Consider the following 23247-nt stretch of genomic DNA (forward strand, 5'->3'; position numbering starts at 1 on the left):
TCCCAGCAGATAAGAAATAATTTATTCAAGTAGGCTTGAACTAATGATACTTAGTAATTTGGGGGCATGTGAAGATGTCTACATATTTTAGAAACTGCAATGTCATGGACCAGAGCCAAGAGTGTTGCATCATGACAGAAGCATTTGTACAAATGTTGAAAAGAACAAATACCTATCAGTTTTTGACATAATTGTTAAACATAATAACAAAGTTATAGTAAAAACCATGCTTTTCAAAGAACTGTGGATCTTTGGTATTGTATGCTTTTTTAAAATTTAGCTGTAATTTAAATCAGTAATTGTTAGTCAGAGGTATAAATAAATAACATTACAAGTCATCTCCTCTCTTTAGGGAACTGAGTGGAAACCCAGCCTTTAATAATGTTTTGATTCTGGAGATTTCAGCCCAGTCCTCCCTTTTTTTAAAAAAATTTGGATTTAATAGGTTTAACTCTTCTTTACATGAAGCCAGTCAAACAGATTAAGAAAAAAGCAAACAAAAAAAAAGAATTACATTTACACCAGATTTCAAAAATAAGAGAGGACAAAGGACATCTAGATCATGTAGGTTAGGACTTCCTAAATCACATGGCACATGGTCTTTTAATAAAGGTTAATCATAATTGGAGAAGAAAGAGTGTAGAGGACAGAATAACTAATTTACGTGCTGTCTGGGGCATTTTAGGCCAGAATCTTCCCTTCCCAGAGTGCAGCAATTCCACTGTTACTCTTACGCCGAGACTTAATAATGTAACAAAAGCTACATGGAGGATAGTCTTCTGAAGACACATAAAATACTAAAGTATATCTATGCATTTTGGTTCTTGTGATGCAAAAAGTCCAAAAGCAGTCAAAGCACAATAAATCATCTTGAAAATAAGAACAACACACAGTGCACACATATTTTCTGAGGGGAAGGAGAAAAAGTATGTTTGCCAAGAAAAAATGACAAACACTCCAAAACTGATTATAAAGGATAGCTACATTGATTTTTCATGGTGTCTAGTTGACTCCTAGGGTCACTATGTGATGCAATGTTAACACAAAGTTTGGGGCTGGGCCTCTTTCTTCTGCCTTGTGTCATAATTTTCTGGTGATTTTTCTTACAAACAGTAGAGTCACAATATGGAGCACTGAAGCAGGCTGTGCTATCCTGAAATTAGATTACCAGAGTTTTGGCTAATGTTTATGTCTAACATTGTGTGACATGTTGTTTCTGTGTGGAATTATACAATATATTAAGAGGGGCCTGTAACACTTACTGACTCTTAGTTCTGTAATATCTTCAACTAAGTCACATCGACCATGGTCCCACACTGGGGAAGTTGCATCTAACCCTGTGCAGACAGTGATGTTGAGTTGGCTCTTCTGGGAGCTGCAGAGGACATGCTATTTTATGATATATAATCTCTCTCTGTGCTGCTTAGTATAAGCCATTGATGAATTTGGTTTTATTATTGTGTCAGACCTGCCCTGGAGAGAGTATGATGTTGTGTAGACTTCATTCTGGACCTGCTGGCCAGCCTAGAGGAAGGAGGGACAGTCTTTCAGAGTGTAGGTGACTGGTCACTCTGTGTAACAGAGCAAGAGGTGATTGTTTTGCTGGGGCCCATTAAAATATGAGCCATTATGGGAAAAAACAAATACCATGAGAGGCAGCATGTGAAGTAAGAATGTTAATGTCAACAGCTACAATTGTTGACTTTATTCAGAAACTATCTGTCTGTGGTGACCTGGCATATGTCTTGTGTACTCTTCCGAGCACACAAAATTATGTACTGCATGCAGCATAGTTTATCTTCAGCACAGTGCTGGCCTTTTCTAATACTATTCAATTATGCATCCACAGGTCCATGATATTCAATGTGACATCTTCTTTTCCCTGTGTGTCACCAGTTTCACCAGTTTCCCTGCTCTATCGACTGGAAATTGTCCGAACTGTTGCAAAGAACAATTTCTGTGTGTGTGTGTGTGTGTGTGTGCGCGCGCGCATGCATATGTGTTGTAGTGAAGGCTGGGATCCTAGGTTTGCTATTACAAGGAGCAAGGATTAAACCTATGGTTTGCCAAAATCATGACGAATGCAGAAATATCCTTACTCTCCACAGGACACTAAGTCATTCCCACCACAAAAAACCCAGAAACACTACAGCACAGGGATTTCACACCAGTTGTAATCTACTTGGTGTCTTATCCCTCCTTTCAAAATGGAAGCTTACTTCTGCATCTCAGGTTCTTCTTCCTTGGTGGTGCCTGAGATGGACAAATGGATAATTCTCAGAGAATTCAATGTCTGTGTGGATAGTAACAATTCCAGATTAGTTCAGGACCTCAGGACATCATAACATTCAGGAAATGCTTCCACATAATTTCATACATTTCACTAAAAGGTGGCATCTGAAGTACAAAGTTAATGCTCCAGTTTTCAGTACTGGAAGTTGTGAGGGCTGATAGAAATAGAAAACTGACTTCCTTGACTTCAAGAAATAATTCCAGATAATGACACTACTGCTCAGTGTATGTCTGGCTGAATGATATGATACGATAAACTTTCCTTTAACCGTTCATGTAGTACTTTCCATAGCGTAATTGCACTGAATACTGATTGGAGATGATCAGTACTGCTGCAGGACTAAGGCTTGCTTTCCTCCTTTCATTCGTGAAGCAGTTTTAAATCCATGTGTTAACAAAGGCAGATAATCTGGGGGGAATAAAGTCAGAAAGCAGACCAGTAATGAAAATGATTGGTAGTTTTAGTGCCAGTAACTGGTCTTTATTTCTATATGAAAAATGTGTGGATGATGCAATATTTGTGGACAGAGTTCCACATATTAATTTGTGATAGTTACAAGTAAAAACCAGGCTTTTATATCCAGATTAGCTTTGGTGCCTCTCTGGGATCAGTCACAAGCAGTAGGCAGGCACAGCGGGAGGTCTCTATAAAGCACACATCGCAAAAGACAGCTAATGTATCTTAACAGACTCCAGTGTGCTGGGGATATAAAGTAAGAAATTACTGCATTAAAGAAAACAATTCAGGAAATATGTTGAGAGCAAACTTACAGGCAAAGCAGAGTCTTCCTTTTTGAACCTCTGGTTTTTCGGCCATTCTTGGGTTTTTGCGAAGATCGTAATGGATTCTGAGAAAGAGACCTCATAGGAGAGCTCTTCTGTTATGGATGGGCTGCCTTTATCTAGTCCGCAGTCTAGACAGCTATTAGCTGAAAATAAGGGAAATTATATCTGAATGCTGAATGTATGCTTGCATTTAGTACAGAGACATTAAAAAATTGAACCAAGATGACAAAAATCTTGAGAAAGTAATAAAGGAAGTGCTTCAAAGAGGAATTTCAGTGTAAACCACAGCATGTTCCTGTTTTGTCTAGAGGAAATAACCCCTCAGAAATAAAATTCCTATTTTCATTTTAGATTATTTAACTTGTTGCTTTTCGTGAGAAAGATAGTCAAGCTGGAACTTCCTGTTTACCAGGAATTATCTAGGTTTTGTACTCCGTCCTTGTCTACCCAGGCCAGCAAACTGTGGTGGCACTTGTCTAATGAACAACTAAAAATAAAAGTTCCTGACAGAAAAATGCTGTTGACACAGTTTTTCAGATCACTGTTGACTTTTTTACAGTCATAATACATTGTGCATATATTTTATGTGCTCACATACATATATTTCTCACAGTTGCTAGTTTAGGTGTGTAGCAACGTACAGGACGCAATATACAATCTTCCAGTTTGAAAAACACTATATCTACTGGAATTTCTGGTAGATATTGTGAAATGACTTATTGCTCTACTCTAAAATTTAGTTGCCTCCTGAAAGTGGATGCCAGAGGAAAATTTTTGAAACCAGTACAATCAAGAACAGAAATACCCTATTGTCATGGAGTCCAAAGTGTGATAACACGCATGAGTTCCAGTGTTGCCAACTTTCATGACTGATCTCTCACATCTCAGGACAATTTTTAGGTTTCCCTTAAGGTCCAGCTCCTTTGCTCATGTGATTGGAACAAAATCATAATTTTCACTGAAAGTGAAATAAAATTTCAGCCCCCAGGACTGCAGAGGAGTTTACTAACATGACCCAAGTGCATTCAAAAGCCATGGAAATCAGAAAGTGAATTAAAAAGCATTACATGTTTTATAAACATGTGCGTGCCCCATGATTTTTGAATCGGTGCATTTACAGATACAGGGACTTAAACATTTTTTTGCAACACCCTTTGTTTTGTAAGTCTGGTATGAAAAAGCTAAGTGTGTTATTAAGTGGCTTCTGCCTTCTGAACTGTGACCTTAGATGTTACCTAATGGGCAAGCCATTTAAGATGTTTTCCATCTCTCTTTCCACCCTTGAACCTGGGACCACAGACTGTCCATGGTACCCTGGGCCATTTGGTTCCCCTTCTGTTCTCATACAACTGCTTGCAGAGCAGAGGTATCAGCAGAGCAGCTTTTGGAAAATGTCTGTGGCACTATATCCAGAGATAAACATTTAAGGGACTAGTTTAGAAACCCAGGTATTAATATCCCTTTAGTTAAGCCCTGAACAATGGTGATGGAAAGAGCTTTCAAAATAAAAGATGGACATTTCCGTGGAAGGTTGATGACAGTTATCCAGACACCGAGTAGAGCAGAGCTATCATGTTCATTAGCACTGCCAGTCACTGTCAGAGCAAAGTGTTTAAGGGATGTCCAAAATAACACCATTAGCAGATCAGAATAACAGGAGAGAACCAGAAAAATGATAAATTTCTAATACTACAGTTTCTGCAGTACTGGAGAAGAAATGTGAAGGAAATATGCATCTTTCTTGTCATGATTTGCAACAAGAAAATACACTGCTGACATATTTTGGACAAATTCTGCACCATGTTGTTTAGAGGTTATTTTTACATTCCCAGCCTTGCAATGGTCAGTACTTTTTAGACACTGATGCCTCAAGGGCAGCAGTCTGTGCTGTACAACACTGGTCTTGAATGGGAAACTTTGGTTCCTGCATGACAATAAGCCAACAACGATTTTAAGGAAATATATGCAGCACAGCCCCAGTGTGAAAGAGGGGACTAACCTCTGAAACACAAAAGGATCTTTCTGTCTATCATTTTCCTAGGAGGAAGTGAACACTGGTTACATGTTGGCATACTCACAGCTAACTGATTTCCAAACTGGCTTCTGCCCAGGAAGCTGGATACCATTAGAAGGAACTGGTGACACTGGAACTGTCTCAAATGTGGGCTGATAGGCAAGGAAAAATGATCAGACTGCAGTGAAGGTAAACGTCTATGGACAGAAACTGCTACAGTTCAAGCAACAGCGTATCATTCTCAGCTTACACTCTTTTGCCAAGTTTAAACAACCTGTTGTGATTCGCCAGAGTACATTTTTCATAGCCAAGCCTGAGAATTAATATTCCCAAGGCTGCACAGATTTGGATGATATTGAGGTCGGTAATATTGCAGCTCGCTGTGGCTAATGAGTCCTGTCCTATATAACGGCTGAAATTAGCTAAGTAAATTGCTGTACATAATTGCACTAAGTGAAAGGTCCTCATCAAATTGTAATCCATCCTACTTCTAATCATTTTGGCCACAAATCTTTTTGGGGACTCTCTGACACACGAATATGCACTGTTCCCAGGCACCTGTCAGAAATCAGGCTGTTCACCGGCCTTTGGGATTTAGGCACCGGCAAATTATTAATGGACGAATGTCCTCCCATAGGTTATGTACTAGCACTTTATCAGTGAACTGCAAAAACAGTTTTAGGGAAAAAAGATGTTTTCTATCATTAAATTCATTTCCTTCTGCTCCAGAAATCATTCTGTACTGTGTGAAAATGGGGGAAGTGTGTCTGGCACAGCAGAGAAGGGGCTTGGAGTTGGAGGCCAGGGGGTGACTTTCAAGCACTGTCACCTCTTCTTGGCAGCGGAGTCTTACCCTTGTTCTCAGCAGTTTTGGGACTCATAAAGCCAAATCTGAGTGTGTGTATATGGGGTAGTAGCAGCTCATCTGCATGTTCTTGGTTAAAAAGTAAAAGGTCAGGAATTTAAAAAATGCTCTGATTAGTACTCAGTGAAAATAACTATAATGTCCCAAACCAGCCTTGTATTTTTTCTGCTGTCCTTTGCATCCTGGTGGGAGGTCTTGGAGCCCCCTCCCATTCTCAAACCTGCTGCCTCACCCCCCACCCCCAAGCCTGGTGGAGCAGTCCCAGCTTTCCAGCTGAACCTGCAGCTGAAGGCCCCAATAAGCGCACAACAACCACTCTTTAAAATACCCTTTAAATTGCTTAATTGGCTGTTTATCAACAAGCAGCAATGCCTCAGGGCATAAATTTTGTCTTCCCCATTTGTAGCCAATACACAGGAGCAGCGTTCAGGCTGTTAAAAAAATGTCAGCTTTTTAAAAGACAGGCATCTCTTCCAATTGGAAGCCTGAAACAGTGTTGCAGTTGTTTTATTCAGTCATCCTCTGAGCGATTTGGGTAACAAAACCAAATATAACATGAACAAAATCTCTCCTGAGAGAGTCCATTCAATGGCTTGCAAACTTGATAGCAAACAGGATTTGAGTCACATGGATTTCCTTTGCCAGAAGACTGTAAGGACCATTGATTTTTTTTTTTAAAAGGAGAACTGTTAGGATGCTTTTATGATAAAATACTGTAACATTTACACAAAGGGTTTTACAACATAAAAAACCATTATAAATTTCAGGTGGAAGTATGGAAGTGGAGGGGATGGTTGAATTTGCCTCATCAATGTGGGAAAATCAAACATAAAAGTAGTTATTCTACTGCTTAAGATCCAGATGGAGAAATTAATGGTAGACATTAACAACTGGCTCATCTACTTTTACTGCTCAAAATGTCTAACCCTGAGAATAGTATTCAGAATAGATTTACAGTGAATCAAGTTCATTAAGAAAAAAAATCCTTCCAGCCTTATTACACAGGTGAGCTTAATAGTGAAGCAGCTGCAGTAGTCAGGTTTGGCTAAGCACAGAGGAGCTGGCAGAGGGGAGCTGACAGCACAGCTCTGCTTCATGCCCAGCAGTGCTTGCAACAGCTTGCAACAGGCTGCTTTACCTTGTGGTAATTGAATAACGTGAACCATGTACAATATGAGGGGTAGCTAAAAATGTCATATTCTTGGTGTCATCTCCCAGCCTCCACAGTGAGAGTGCATAAAAAAGCCAAATCTATGTCTCTTGTGAAAATCTCTTCCAAACAAGACCAACACCTCCCCCCCCCCCCCCCCTTTTTTAAACATTAGGATAATATGATAAAAAGAAAGGGAAGACTGAGAATAAAACCTTTTTAATGCATGAAATTTAAAGATCCAGATTATTTCTTTAGTAAAAAAAGAAGATTAAAAAACTTTGGAGGCTCATGTCTTAATTAATGTGAAAAGCCAAGAGTCAAACTGTGTCCTTAACTAAGTCAGGACAGCTTTATTCATTTGACTGGGGCTTCAGTGAAGGCAAGACTTCTCATATCCTGATTTCTGACTGAAAGTGATTCATTAGACAGTTCTCATTATCTGATACTAAAAACGAACCCAGTGTTTACTGACATGATGTACACAGGAATTTCCAATGGGAAGAGGAAACCAGAAGAGCAAGAAAAAGATGGAGATGAGGTAGATAGTTCTTTAGTAGGTACCCTCATTGTAGAATATATAAAAACAAATAATTGGAGCACCAAAGCAACCAAATTTTATTGTCAGCCCTGCAGTTAAAGGAAATAAAGGCAAAAGAGGATAGCCTTATAGCTCTGGTCAGGATACAAGCTGCCCATGCTTTGGATATATTCATATTTCCAGGCACTGTCATCACAAGTGCCTTTTCATGCAAATAGCTCTGGGTTAATCTGTGATTATTCTTTAATTAGGACATGATTTTCTTATGCATTGCTTAAGTAAAATGCTCCTAAAACTCTTGAGGAGTTTTAGCTGTTCACAAAGTACAGGGTTGGGCTGTTAATGAGCATAATGCTTCATTTCCTCCCTCCAATAACAAAATCAATGTTCCGCCCCTATTTTTATTCTGCTGCTGATTTTTCTAGGCTTTGGGCACTAGCAGAGCCGACAGCTTCTGATGGAAGCAGCGGGGTACCAGCAGTAAGGAAAATCAGGGCAGTGTGATTAATAAACCATCCAATTTAAATCTCAGTAACATGGCTGTCAGTTGAGCCTGCTGCATGTAGGCCTGTCCAAAGCAGAGCAGAGGCACTTCTTCAGCTGGGGCTGGCTGCTCTGCCAAGGCATCACCCTCAGAGGGGTCAGGTACCACAGGTCCTGCATTTTGCCCCCAGGGATCATGGCGCCTTTCCAGGGTGGGCAACAGAAAAAAACCTAAATACCACCAAACAAAAAAAGGAAATATGGCTTCATTTCCTTTCATTCCAGTCCACTTGGACTGTTGAGGGAACACTCTCTGAGGGGGTGAACCTCAAAGGCAGGATGAAGGAAAAGCACCCTTTGCTCTGTGTTGACCCTCACAGAGGCTGGTCACCAGGCAGCAATAGCAAAATGTCTAGCAGGAAGGTTTTTTTCCAGAATAAAGAGAAGAAATTAGGGCAAACCTCTCTCTCTTTCTCGCCCCCCACCCCGCCCCCCCCCCCGGATAACAACTATTTATGCCTCTTCAGTGGTCCCCTAAATCTCATCTCAGGTAACTCTAGTCACTGAGCTAATCACCTTTTCTCTCATCATTAGCCACAGAAGAGAGTAATCCATCCTGTGACCCATCCCTCTAGGCTCCTTGTAATGCTTAGGTTGTTGGGAAGGAGGTGTAAATCCAACCTCTTAATGGGGAGGATTATAGAGTTATGTGAAACAGTTATAGCTGTTTTGCTATTTGCAACATGTGTATTTCTTCCCTTCCCAACTAAAAAGCAGGGTGGGAAAGCAAAACTCCAGCACGTCATTTCAAGCAGTCTTTTTACCAGCCTCTCTTCAGCAGCTGTGCTGAAAAGATTTACCCCTCCCTGTTCTGTGGCTCTTCATTTTTTGGCTGGGTTGTTTTTAATGCGGATCACTTTCCCAAACTGATTCATCACAAAGATTCACCAACAGCTGTAGTGCCATGCCCAAAGAGGCAGCAGAGCATAGGGGACTGCTTCAGCTGACACCCCCTGAGAAAGGACTGCTCGGGAAACCCGGTCGGGGCACAAGCCCCCTTGCAGTGTGTTTATCCCTGAGGAGCTGATAATTAGGACAAAGTTTCTAAATCCCATAATAAGCAGTAGAGATAAAAGCAATGGTGAATACGAATGGCAAAAGGGTATTGGGAACCTTGGAGGCTTTTAGAAATATGATCTGTTTTGCAGTCCATTGGAGGGAGGTGATGGTGTGCTCTGCAGCTGTATTTGTGTTTAGCATTTAGGTAAGTACCATGCAGAACTGCATATTTTTGTGTGAAGAAGAATTAGAAGTCTTAATTACTTATTCGGTCTGGTCTTATCTTTCAGACTTTCACAATGCAGAACTAGTAAGTGAACTGAATTTCAGAGGAGGTAAGATAGAGATTTGAAGGGCAATGGCTCTGAAGCTCCCGATTCGTTTAGCAAGTGAGAAACAGAGTTGAAACATAAGCAGGTCAAAACCAGATCAATAATGTGCCCATCTGAGAGAACGGGTACAACATTTATTTGGCTGATTTATTAGGAAACTTAAGGTTTATTATAATTTTTGAAAATTTTAAACACATTAATGTTTACCAATACCTGAATCAAGAGAAGTGTGCTAACCCAATAAGAAGTGCCATCAGCTTTTTAATGTTCATGCAAACATGCCTGATGATTTCTCATGCAAGAAACTCTGCCCACAGGAAACTACTGGATGCTTTTGGATATATTTGTGGGATATGTACAAGAGGTTCAAAAAAGACCAGATACTTAAATTGGAGACAAATAAGTTAACTACCCAACCACTATATCTTTGTAATTTTAATATAACTATGTGACTACAATTCTGTTTCCCAATTTTTTTGTTTTAAATTAATCCAGGATGACAATCCTTGAGAAGTTAGGACAAATAGAAAAGCACAAAGCAATTTCATAATGAAAAAGAGTTTCATGGAGTTTTTTAATGGCAAAAACTTTACTATTAACTTCAAAGGTGAGCTTGTGAGCTTATTGGCAACTCCCATTTAAGATATCATGAGTGACATGTGTAAAGTCATGCGTGTTGCTTTAAGCATTGGACTAAACTCACACAGTTGACTGCATTCACCAAAATCAAAATGTGTAGGGATAGGAATTGGTTCATTTAGAGCTATCCTCAGGGAAAAGTGGATGAAATCACCAGAGGTAATGCTCATTTCTGAAGCCATGAAGCAAATTAACAGATAATAGCTTTTCATTTGCTACGTAAGTAAAATGTAACTGCCAGTGTACCAGTTGCAATCATGCTGACAGGTGTTTAATTGCTTATGCATATTTGAACCCCAGTTGCTTCATTAGAGAAGTTTTACTTCACTGCTGAGACGGCTGAATAAATAGCAAGTGTCCCTATAAGCCAGCAAAAATTTGAATAGCTGCCAAGAGTAACTCACCAATTTCCAAAAAATAAAGGAGTAAATGTTAGTCTTGGTAGGAGGTTGGAGGAGGAAGGCTGGCAACAAATACAACATTATGTTACAGGTTAGTTGCAAAACTGCACCATCCATTTTAATTGGTTTATTCCTTTCCTCTCAAAAATACAGCATTAAAAGTCTGGACTTAGTGTCAGGAACTGCTACTGGCTGTCTGTACACTGTCAGCAGAAGGTTCCTGTCTGGTAGAAGCTTTGATGAGCTACTTGCAAAATGCATAAAAATTAAAAAGCATTCACTAGGATGCATTAGCTACTTACAGAAGAGTCATTGGTGCCAAAGATATCTCGCACATCCCGGACTGTGTGCTTGTTCTTCTTCCTCAGGGTCTGAGTGTAGGTGTTGTACCTCTTCTGTACGGCAGCAGCTTGGGTTCGGGTCAGAGTGGACAGCAGGGCTTGGCCATCCTCCTCTTCGGCTCCCGAGATCAATGTAGATAAACCTACGTCTTGTAGCCATTCTGCCTCCAGCTCCCCTTCTGCAGAGGAAGACAGAGTATTACCAGGCCTGGCAAGGGTGGGAGCAGGGGCTGAAGGAAGGGAAGTGGTGTGGTGGACTGCTGCCTTAGCCTTTACCTCGAGAAGACTCCACTTCCAATCTTTCTTAGGCCACAAGTGTAACTTAAATTAGTTTTGTCAACATACTGTCAACTTTCAGTTTGGCAGAGTCTGCACAGGAAATGCTTAGGAGAAGAACAGAAGAGGCATTTTTAACCTGCACATCAACATACTCGTGTGAAGCAGGCAGTGGAGTAACCAGCCTGACACAACAAGGTCACTAAAAACTAACGCCTCGTTCAAGAGCATAAATCCCCTCAATTACCATTTATACCACATTGTACTGGATAAAGACATTTGGCAGGTGGAAATTAAACTGGTATTCCCATTAAAATAAACAAAAATACTGAAGCGGCGTATACAACAGAATAATGTATTTGCACACTAAGGATGATATTTGAGATGACAGAGTCAGCTGGTAATCAGACACCTAGTGAAGATGCCACACTGAGAGAAGCTTGATGTCTACTTAGTGCAATAGCCTGTTTTGAACAAGCTGATTAAGAGCTGGAGCTTCTCACTAAAGAGCAAGGGTCAGGTAGGGGTAGGTATCAAAGAGGCCAGATAGGGGTGGAAGATGCAAAAATAGCTATTCTTACATGCTAGGTATCATACTGATTTCTAATAATTAAAGACTGGATAGCACTCTACACCGCAGCATTAGTGACTAATATTTCTTGAATTCTGTTCAATCTTCTTCTCAACTGGTTTAACATGACAGCTGGTTCCATAGTGAGATTATGCACTCTGTGAAAAAGTATTTTCTTTCCTGGCTCTATTGAACATGGGGGAAGCTTCTGGCACCTTCTCACAGTGCCACACCTGTAGAACTGCTCCCCGCCCCCCCCCCCCCCCCCCCATCTTGCCATGCAAAGCCAATACAGGGGTTCCAGCTACCTGTTACATTAAATGAATATCCCCTGACGCTGTAGGACAGGGAGAAGCTCCCAATCTACTTTTGCTAAATCATTTAGTAATTTTAAATTTTGCTGTCATTGTTTTTTTATTTTTCTGCTTTTTAAAGTAAACAGTCAAAGCCTTTTAAAATCTGTCTTCACATAAGGAGATTTTGAGGGCCTTCCTTTTAGTTCTGAGAACAATCCTAGCTCAGCAGTATACTGCTTGAGACAAGACATTAATTACATTCCAGCTTTGACTGAAGGAGAGGTATTACAAATAAACACATCAAACAGGAAATGGGTTAATTTGCAGCATGTTCTATAAAACAACTAGTCAGTACACTTATTGTTCTTGTCCCAGCACTGGTCTTAATGGCAGGTTGGTATTTTCACTCTTCCTTTATTGCCTTTTCTTGACATCAGATTGCAGGCAGATTGACAGATAGCAGTTTGTTGCACTTTGGCACTTATATGCACAAAAATGAAAATTACAGGACTGGACTGTAGAGACAAGTGAAAGCATCTTACACATGTGCCATCACTGACTTCATTGTTAACTGTCTTGTTTCTTCACAAAGCTCTGCAAAAGTATCTGCTTCTAAAACGCCTGATCTGTATTAGACAGGGGTGTGACCAGCCCTACATCCCATAAATCAGGCTGTCTCAGCTCCAATTCTTTCTCTATCCACAGACAGGATGACAGGCTGTTCCTTTCCCTTCTTTGTAAGCTTTGAACCAGTGGTTCTCTGCCGTCCTCAATCTTCCTTCTAACAAGGTCTCTTTCATTTCTGTGTGCCACTGTTCTAGCCACATCCATTCATGTTTCTGTTTCTTAATTATATTCATTTTGGCTTTTGTCCTGACATATTCTTTCCAATAATTTACTTTTTAATCAAACTTGGCTTTCTTGATGCTATGAAAAATAGTAGAGCATACATGAAATTCTGCCTGCTTACCAGCCACCCCTGTGACTTGTTTTCTCTGGCTTTTGCCCTTTTCTGTTCCAACCACTGACAAACAATAGACTAAGAAATAATGACAACAACCAGAGGAGTAAAACTATTAAAGAGAAGAAACTTCTGCATTAAAAAAACCCTCAAAATTTTATGACACGTAGGTTTAAATAAGGGCTAAAAGAAAAACATGTTGTTTTAAAAAACATTATTTTTGTAGTGATAGCTACTTATACAGCAGGGTCTTGATACTCTGATTCTGTGCCACCAGAAGACAAACAGATAATCAAGAGCGTTCCCTCTGGTTGGTAATTCTCTTTTTCTCATAGACTTTGTTAGGAAAGAGGTGTGCCTGTACCTTTCTTTGAATTTCAGATATAACCTCAAATAACTCACAGCATCCCAGCCTTGTGACACCAAGTTTTAAAGCAGTTCTGCACATCACTGCCATCTTAAATACCCCATGATTTCCTCTTCCCCTACATTTTCATCCCTTATATCACTTGTTATGATCTTCTGTTCTTTCTTGACTATAGTTACTAATGTCAACATAATAAGTGTGCTGATGTCTTCCCCTTGCACATGTGGTCTGGCAAAAAAAAAGCATTGTGGTTTTGACAATATCAGTGGTGCCTGGCTGCTATCACCCCTTGGCTTCCTCCTTAAGGATTCTGCATCTCTTCCTCTCAAAGACATCTCAGAAGGGTGATGAATATTTGTTTCTATTTTGCCCTGGAGACTTCCACATTGATTTTCAGTGTTTTGATCCTCAGCAAGGAGTATTATCCTATTAGAAGCTTAATAGAACTCACTATTATTTTCAAGATTTATAATCCCAGACTGAATATATTCCTGAAGTTAATAACTAGGACAAGCACTGCCTGGTTGTGTGTGGGTGTATGCAATATATATGTGTTTAAAACAACAGTATGAAGGTAAATGAAGTGTGAAGATGTATTATATTTTACCTTGCAGTCTCATATTTAATTCAGGACAGAGAGGAAAAAATCAATGCAATGTAATGAGGTGTAATCAGACAAAGGGTAACATGAGGCTGCAGCAGCGTTTGCACTGTTGTGAAGATTTAGCTCAGCAGTGATGAAACTCATTGAAAAGCTTCTGAGAACAGGGAAAATGGGTTCCTGTAATTACCTTGTCCTACTAACTTACCCAGCTTGGTAACTCACAGGTATGTGATATTCCTTGGCTGTGCAGGCAAGTCAGGGACACCCAGTTCATGCTGTCAATTGCATGAAGGAGACACTGAGAGATTAACAAGCTCTTTCTGCGGTGTCCGAGTTAGAGAGCATGATCAGACAGGAATTTTCCCGATACGGTCAAACTGATTGAGGCAGATTGTTTTTCTGCCTTCCCATAACAATAACCATAAAGTTTCAATGTTACACCTTGATCTATTTTTATTTGAGACCACAGGCCAGCACAAAGAAGTGCAGTTTGGATTTAAACTGCCAGACCATAACCCTCATAGCAAATCGAGACTTCTGGTGAACAGAGGTCTTCTTTTGCTTCCAGGAGAGCCCTACTGGGAACTAGTGAGTGGGAGGTGCTCCCCATGGAAGCAGTACATGGTTGGAGCTAGATACCTCTGTGTGGGATACTTATCATGACTGATTACATATTTGGTTGCTTAATAAAGTAGTACTTTTTTCCCCTTTTTACCCTTTTTCCTGGTAGCAGAGTTAATGACATCCCATTGCACGTCAAAGTAAGAAAAATACATCGTCATGTGTGTTAATAATTTTATGGAAAGAACACACCATTGTTTCAAAATCTATCCCTAGATCAGCAGTTACCAGCCTAGTGGCCATGACCCACAAAAGGGTTGCAGCAGTTATCAGTGGGTCATGACCTCAAAAGAAATTTGGTTTCATCCTATAGTAACACCTGGTATTTTGTGTTGCACAATATAATGCATTTGTAAGTGGGGTCATAACTGGAAAAAATGAGAACTGCTGTTCTAGATCTTATCAAATCCTCTAACACAAAGCTGCATTGCAACAAGCTAGTGCAGACTATTACATGTTTTTCCAAATACATTATGAAAAAAGGAGAGGAGGAAACAAAGTAACAGAATGAGGTAGTAATATCTTCAGCATAATTTGTGTAAATGATGAATTAATTTTGACAACTGGGGAGTCTGAATGGTGCAGCATCCATATTCATACTTAACTAATCTCTCCTTGAATTATATCTAAATTGGGCAATCTCAGAGAAACAGACAGTTATCAAATTACTGATAGCACCAAACAGTATCTAATGAAAACTGCTTCAAGACTTTCATAACTTCTGCATTATATCCTACCAAAAGCCAGAAAATTGAAAATTCCAGTATACTAAATGAATATTTTGGTCCTTTTATATGTTTTGGTTTAGTTTATTTAATGCTGGAGATGGACTTTTCATTTAGTGCCTCTTTTTTTCTGAATCACACCATACCTGTCCTCCTGAAGCACAAATAAAATCAGTGCAAAAAAACTTAATTCAGAAGTAAATTACCAGCCCCATTGTATAAACCAGACCAAATTATTGTTTCTTTCCAGTGATGGTTTGTACATTGACTGTGATGTTCAGAAGTGGAGCTACAATGATCATAGACCCGGCCTAGTACTTTTGCTCATACTGGGTGACATGAGAAGGGAGATCAGGGCATGATTAAAGAGATGAGGCAAAGACAAGGTGTGAGGAAGAAGTTGTGTTTGTGTGCTCACCATCAGCAGGTTTGAACTCCAAGAGCGTTGCTTCTTCAGATCCATCTTCGCTGCTCTCCTTGATGCTCTCCACTTCACACCAGAAGTCCTCCATGGAGGTGCTGTCCATAGAGGCCTGTGAGTTGGAGCGACCGAATGCAGGAGGAGGTGCCGACTCGTTGGAAAGCATCCTGTTAATTCTTCGACAACGAGGGAGAGACTTTCTGAAAAGACATAGTGAAGAAAATAAAAATATCTTTCTATCATGCTAACTTGTACCATGCAGACGGAGGATGCAGCTAGGGCTTCAACTCTGACCATACCATGGAGCAGGGAACAAGATGTTGGAGGCAAAGTACACAGTTCAGGTGGTCTTCACGATCTCTTGCTCATAACAGTTATGGCTGGAAATTTATTTTGCATCTAATAATTTATCTCTTTAATGTTCTTTAGTGTTTTATGCCCCAGAGAGGGACTCAGGAGGTGCAACTTCTATTTCTAACACTGATATCCATCTAATGAGACACTGGAAAAGTATTTTAACTTCTTTGTGCCTCAGTTTCTCTTTCTATACCTTCCTCTTTTGCTTACTGACTGAAATGTTTCAGTGCAAACTTCTTTGGGGAAAAATAATCAGACTTGGGAACACTAAAATATTTTGCAAATTTGTCTTGGCTCCGGAAAAGAATTAAAAACTTGAAATATTTTGCTTCAGAAGAACAATTACCTTTTATTTGAAAACCTTTTTAAAAATAATTCATTTTTTCTTAAATTAAAATAAAAGAAATCTTAAGAAAATTTGTCTTTGAAATGAAATAGTATGTTTTAGGCCAAACAGAAGGTTTTGATCACAGGTTCAAAAAAAATTATGATTCACTAAAAGACAAATTTCAAGTTACAATTCAATACAGTGATTGAATCAAAACAAAGAAGTTTGTTCCTTACTCCTTTGTTCTTGTCTTTTCCCACTATAAATTCTTGCAGCTGAAGACAGTTATACAAGTTTATTCAAATTCTTATAAAACACCCACCATGAAAGTCTTGTCTGGCTTTGCTCTTTTGCATTATTATGGGTAAGCAGCTTTTGTAAGTGTAATTACAGTAGTTACAGTAAACAGTAATAATAACCACAACAATATTTGTAGAAAGGAGTCAGGAGGTAACGTAATTATGGCAGAGAGCTAGACTACAGGAATTAATGGAAAATTTTGTCATAAGGTCTTCTGGCCTTCACTTATCTGAATTAATTCAAATGCAGTTTCCCTTTCTCTTCCTTTTCTTTATGGCATCATCCTGCCAACAGGCCTTTGTTTAAAACCACAGGCATCACTTTTACTCCACTAAAAAAAAAGATACTTCCTTTTCAGTATTTCCCTCCTTGTCAAAGTTTTTGTAATGGATGTATAAACAATATATTATTTACTAAACCCGACTGGACATGCTTCTCCTGCTCTGCGCTGCTACCTCTGGGACATCCTCTGGCTGCTTCCCTGAGGCTCCCGGAGCCTCCTTGCTTCATCTGGGGGGTCCCAGGCAACCCCTTCTGGGTTAGGTCTGAGCTCCAGGTTGGGGAGCTGTGGTGGAAACAATGAGGCACAATAAATCCAGCTGTGGACAATATCAGTGCTTTAAAAAGACAAAGCTCAGGCCTTTGCCTCTTTTTGAACACAGGGAGGTGTAATACGGATGATTCAGCTGCCAAACCTACCCATGTGCTCTTGGTCAGCTGCTGGGAAGCAAAGTTTTCTAATAGGTGAGTATATTTCAGCAGAAGAAAATGTGGTATGGTGCTGTGGAGACACATGTCCTCCAGGAAGAGAAATGCTACCTTCAGTGTTTCTACCCTTTTTTTCCTCATAAACAGCAAATGATTGTTTGCTTTTAAACCCAGTGCTGAAACTGTTACTGTTTTAATTAGAACAAGCCACAGTCACCAAATCTGAGAAGAATTTGTGACAAAACTGTGGTTAAAGCTATCTGAGTGCTTTCCACGTAGCTCTCCCTCTGGGGAGACGTGTTTCAGTCGGCTTTTGTTTGCAAAGCCTCAGATGACTGAGGTACCTGATAAATCATAATTACTGGAATTATGTATCTGGATGTGTTGGCCTCTGTTGTGTTATGTATTCACCTATTTCTCTTCCCAGCAACAGGAAGGAAAAAAAAAAACCAAGTCTGACAGGACTTAAATATCATGAGTTAATACTGTACCAAGTGTCTCCGGGCAGAAGTTTTCATCAGCAGAAGCAGAACCCCTGAGAAGCAGCCAGAAAACCTCATCTCTCCGGCTGGGAGCTGGTGGGGACAGGGAAAACAGTTCCCACCGGCCAATTGCTTACTGCTGTGAAAAGCTGTGCTCTGTTGTTTGAAAGGTGATAGTGAACACAAATAAAGAAAAAGGCAAAACTTCCTGGCACTCTAATGGCATTTGGGGCCCCTTCATCCTGGACACCGTACAAGCAGAGAGTCACCAAGGCCTGGTGTCAGGCATGCAGTGAGTGCCCATTCTCCTGCCACAGCCTGTCCCTCACCAGCCTTCTCTTTGTCTCAGGGATCTGTCTGAGATCCCCATGCTGTTGCTCACTCTGCAATTCATATCCCTGCTTAATATAAAGCTTTGTGAAAAATAAGTCCCTACATCTGCTATATAGCACAGCCCAGAGCACCCACACCAGCAATGGTAGGAAGGAATGCTCTTGCCAGTCTGGAATCAAACACGTGCTGGGATGAGAAGAGGACTTTTTCCCTGATAACGTCACCGACTCCCATCATTTAGTCATGGTCAGGGAATTCAAACATTTTCTGCCCTCCCAGTGTGAATCTTGACCATGACCCTTGTGCTCTTCATGCACCACACCAGACTGATCCTTGGGTTTTGGCTCCATCAGCACTTCAGCTAGCTCGAACCAAGGCTTTTTATTTCACCATATTAGGAAGAAAGAAGTTTAGCGGGTTGTTTCTTTTCTCCCCACAGTGAGTATGCTATTTTGTAATATTACCATACCAAAAAGCTAAATGCAAAACAGACCACGTAGCATGGCAACAACTGCTGTGACAACCAGCTTTACCAAATACGTCTAACGTTCCTGGTTAATTAATGTGCATTTACAACAATACTAACAGTACGGAGCTTATTTGGAAAAACAGCTGAACAAAGTCTCCTGAGAACCTCATATATGAGGTTTATTATCTCATCCCAGATTAAATCAAGCTGTGTAAAATTCCTGTAATAAGAGAGGTTAGGCAGAGGTGCTTTATCCTTATTGGTAAACAGCTGAAGGTTGCTTCCAGGTGGTCTGGTATGAAACTTCTGCAATTATTCTGAGCCTGCCTATTAAAAACTCATGTGTTTGAAAAGACCTCCAGCTGCTGTTTTGGCCCATATACCTGTGGCTTTTGTCCTGGAGGAAGTGGTCTTGCTTTTATGTGATAATGGTTGTTGTCTCCATTTCCTCCAGTCAAAGCTGCTCAAAACAGTTTCAGGAAAAAAAAAAATCCTACTGAGGAAGTAAAGCATATTCTTCACTGCTTTTAATTCTTTCTTGAAGAACACTGAATGAGCACTGACTCAGCAAGCTGCGTGCCTGTCTCAGAAATAGCTCAACAAGCCCAGCTTGCCTGTCATCTGTGAACTCTCCTAGCAGAAAACCTGTGTTCCTGATACCTTTTTTACCCTCAAGGTTTTCTGGCTTGTTTGCTCTTTTTCTCAGTGTCTGTAGAGAAGTTTACAAGAATAAAATGTTTTCACTGAGTCTAATCTGTTGTTCTTACAGAAAATTTGAAAACCAATCTTGTTAAGGTAAGTAGTAATCATGAAGATCATGCTCAGTTTCATTTGTTCCCTCACACACACGGGCAACGGTGAGCTAATCTGAAAGGCTGACTAAATGAAACACAGGGGGAATCTGAGATCCTGGCTTCTTAGATGGAAAATTCTGGGAGAGAAGGATGAACCTTAAAGCACTGAGCAATAACTGCAGTGACTCCACTGAACAAGCTGAAATCGTTTTCAGGGTGGAATTAAAAAAAAAAAAAAGGCCATACAGACACAAACCCCACAAACCCAAACCCTTGAAAAACAAAAGAAAAAGAAAGAAGGGAAAAGTATACTACAACATGCAATATTATCGAAGAACACCTCTATTACTCGATATTGGTCACAGAAGAAAGGGTTAAAGAGTGCCAGTAAGGAGAAATATGATGATATCACATAGAAAGCTTTCTGTGGGAAGATTTTTCCAAAGAAGCGGGGTATTTCCACAGGGCACAAGGAGGCTGATTCAACTGTGTTTGACTCTGGCTTTGCCCTGGTGTATGTTTATGATGCTGATGAAATGCAATAGCAAACCAGGCCTACTAAAGCTTTATTTTATATTCTGTATAGCGTGCAGAAGTGTGTTGTTCAGGGTCTGACAGCACATCAGTTTCAGGATAGCCAAGCCAAATTCAACTCTTATCCTATCCCCAAAGTGAAGGTTTGTCAAATCACACAAAGAACTGGTTCAGTGGCATGTAATGATTGCTCAGTCTGACTAATGATAAAGCCAGGCTTGTGTTTTCAGTTTAAGTAAGTAATGGTGGTAAAGAATCCATAAAACAAATGGGAGCAATAAAGCTATCCTGTAGTTACAACTAGCATTTAATCCTTGTTTAAGGAGATCATCTTACTTTTGTGGCTCATTATGCTTCATTTCATTCAGTGGGTCCTGAACCTGCTTCATGACAATTAGTCACATTTATAGGAATGGGGAAGATGGAGGAAGCAAATTCTCCTGGTCATTTTAGGAGTAAGATCCACCTTATCATATTGCAATCATTCTATCAGTATAGCTACTTAATCCAGTGAAGTCAGTAGTGCCTGAAAAATACAACAGTGGCAGAGTACAGTGTTGTTTCCTGTACCCAGATCTTTCTATCCTTCAGTTTATCATAATGATTCACCAATTTCTGACAAAAAACCAGTTACCCTTTCTCTGCTCTGCTCTTCCAAAGTGTAAAGAAAGGGGATGGTAACTTGCATTGATAAGGAAAAAAAATTATTCCTCTTTATCAAGAATTGCATTTTTCTCTGTTCTGAAATGTTATGAATCAGTCATGTGCCAATATTTATCTTTTTTTTTTTTTTTTTTTTTAAAGGTGTACAAATTCCAGACAAAGGAAGAGTCCAGCAATTGGAAATAACATTTCTGTGCACAGTTCATGTCACAGTTCACTCTTGCCCCTAATCTCTCATCTTCTGTTTCCTTCCTGGTGACCCCGTTCCAGAACAGTTTGCTGTCTGCTTGTTTCCTTCTCTCCATGTTTGGTGGCTTCAGCTCACAGAAAGGGGTATATCTCAGACAATATCCCCCCAACTCCATCTGCACACTTCTGTTTCTGATCATCTTGCAGATGTTAGGCAAGTTGTAGGCAGTGGATCCTAAAGTTTCCCTGTTCTTTCTCTAACATCTAACATAGCAAATGTTTAACCTATCATGCTCATTGATTTCACAGAGGTGTCACCCTGCCCCCCTTATAACAGAGTGTTTGAGTGAGAAGCAGGATAAGATTTTATTTCATTAATAATTTTCTCATCCTGTTGACTAGCAGAACTCCAAAATCATATGAATTTCATTGCTCTCTTACAAAGCTGGGTTTGAATATTAGCTGTTATCACCTTACTGTATCAGCTAGACTTGAAAACACAGGAATTCAGTAATTTGTATGTCTTTGTATTCTACAAAACATTCCACAAAATATGCTTCTGTCAACTATTAATTTTATGTCTAATGATGTTTTTCTGTCTCCACAAACATTTTTTGGACCAAAAGAACTTGTTTAATGAGTTTTAAGATTTAAAGACTTGTAAGATTTAAAAGAATTAAAAGAATTTAGTTTATTTATTTATTTATAAATTGTCTGCAATTCATCAAGGTACTAATAGGAGCTAGGAGATTCAGCTGTAGAGTTTGCACACCAGTGTTACCTGCCAGCATTTAAAAATGCATTTCACCTTGTGTTCTTCAGCTCTCTCTTACGCAACCTTTTCGTAAGTGGTATGGAAGTCCCTTGTCTGTAACAAGGGCCACATTGTGACCGTTCCGCAGCTGAGTATGGAGATTGCAGAAGAATCTCTCTCTGTTTGTGCGTTTCAATGTGAAGACTCTCACAATCAGACCCTTTGAGCTAGGGGAGTGCAGGGAATATAATCTCTAGGTATTGCCTGCTAGCAACGATGACCTTTGGGGACATGACCCAGACCTCTCCTCCATGCTGGCAATCACATCAGTTCAGTGTTGGCCAGTGCGAAAGAGACAGTGCACTGCATGGCTTCAGTGTGTCTGTCAAAATCTGAAAGGGACTCTATTTTGTCTTCGTTCTCCTAACAAGGCTGTTCCTAAAGGGCACCAGGGATTCCCAAATAATTAACACTAACAAGAGTATGTTCTGTTAACCATTTTTTTTTAAGTGAATTGGAAAAGAATTCTTTTCATATGCATAAAGAGGAAGCAGGATAAGCTAGTTTTGAATGATGAAGACTTAAGGACATGGGCAGAGCATGGCAGGATATGTTAGATGTAATTTTCAATGGGTTTGGGCAAGATAAGAAGCATCTGAATATGGCCTACAGCAGGCAAAATCTGGTTGTGAACAGCCAATTGAAACATCATAAACATTTCCAATACATTTTTATTGTTAGAGGTGACAAATTCTTTTGTTCTGTTGGTGCTTGCTGAAGTCCAATTGCTTTCATGTGAAACAAATCCATGTATCTAGGGAAGACCAAAGTTTTTCAGGAATAAACATAGGCATGTGGGCCGTGTACTGTGGGTTTAGGAAATCCCATTTTTCCAGGAAACGTTTGATCTATTGTGCGTGTACAGTACAAATGATTTGTGTCTGAGCATTGAACCTACTGGATGTGACAGTTCATTGTACATATGCTTCAGAGCTGATGAAGGCCTCCAGGAGTGTTGGGATCTCTGTGCATGCACCATGCAATTTATCCACTCATGTTGAGTAGATGCCTCCAAAAATTCCAGCTGTCTGACACTCACCCTAGGCAGCTGAGCACCCCAAAATCCAAGGCAAACCCTTCAAATTCCACCTGGGCTGAATTTGAACTCAAGGTGTATGGCTGACCTGGATTTACTACTATAACATTACCAGTCCTTGGCCTGAATTACTCAGTTAAGCCACACAGTAAGCATGAGGCAGACACGTTTCATTCTGCAGCTTGGTGCAAGTAAATACCTGGTGTCCCTCTTACCCAAAATAGCAAGGAAAGATGAAGCAGAGTCACATGAATGAAAAGGAGAGGAGGAAGCACAAATGCATTAGATACTGTTTAAACTCTGGTACTGCATGAACTTTAATGCTGTTCACTGCATTCACTTGGTCCCTCCTCAGACACCTATCTGTAATAGTGAGGAAGCTCTCACAAAGGCAGTGGAAAAGCTGTATTTCTCTTTTGCTTCCTACTGCTCTGGCAGTGTCACTTCTAAGGTAGGCAACAGCCCTGTAAGTACTCCTGAGGGACAGCATTGTCT

General features: G+C 40.0%; 1 protein-coding gene across 2 annotated transcripts in view; it reads right to left on the bottom strand.

The window, feature by feature from the left end:
- Window positions 1-23247, bottom strand: part of ARHGAP28 (Rho GTPase activating protein 28) — a 74111-nt gene that overhangs the window by 16072 nt on the left and 34792 nt on the right. For both annotated transcript variants that reach the window (XM_074878607.1, XM_074878615.1), the window contains 4 exons: window positions 15743-15945; window positions 10865-11082; window positions 5157-5244; window positions 3064-3221 (listed from right to left, as the gene is read on the bottom strand). In XM_074878607.1, coding sequence (XP_074734708.1) covers window positions 3064-3221; window positions 5157-5244; window positions 10865-11082; window positions 15743-15945 — 667 coding nt within the window. The remainder of the gene's footprint in view (window positions 1-3063; window positions 3222-5156; window positions 5245-10864; window positions 11083-15742; window positions 15946-23247) is intronic.

Source organism: Strix uralensis, chromosome 1, assembly GCF_047716275.1.
Source record: "Strix uralensis isolate ZFMK-TIS-50842 chromosome 1, bStrUra1, whole genome shotgun sequence".
Lineage (NCBI taxonomy): Eukaryota > Metazoa > Chordata > Aves > Strigiformes > Strigidae > Strix > Strix uralensis.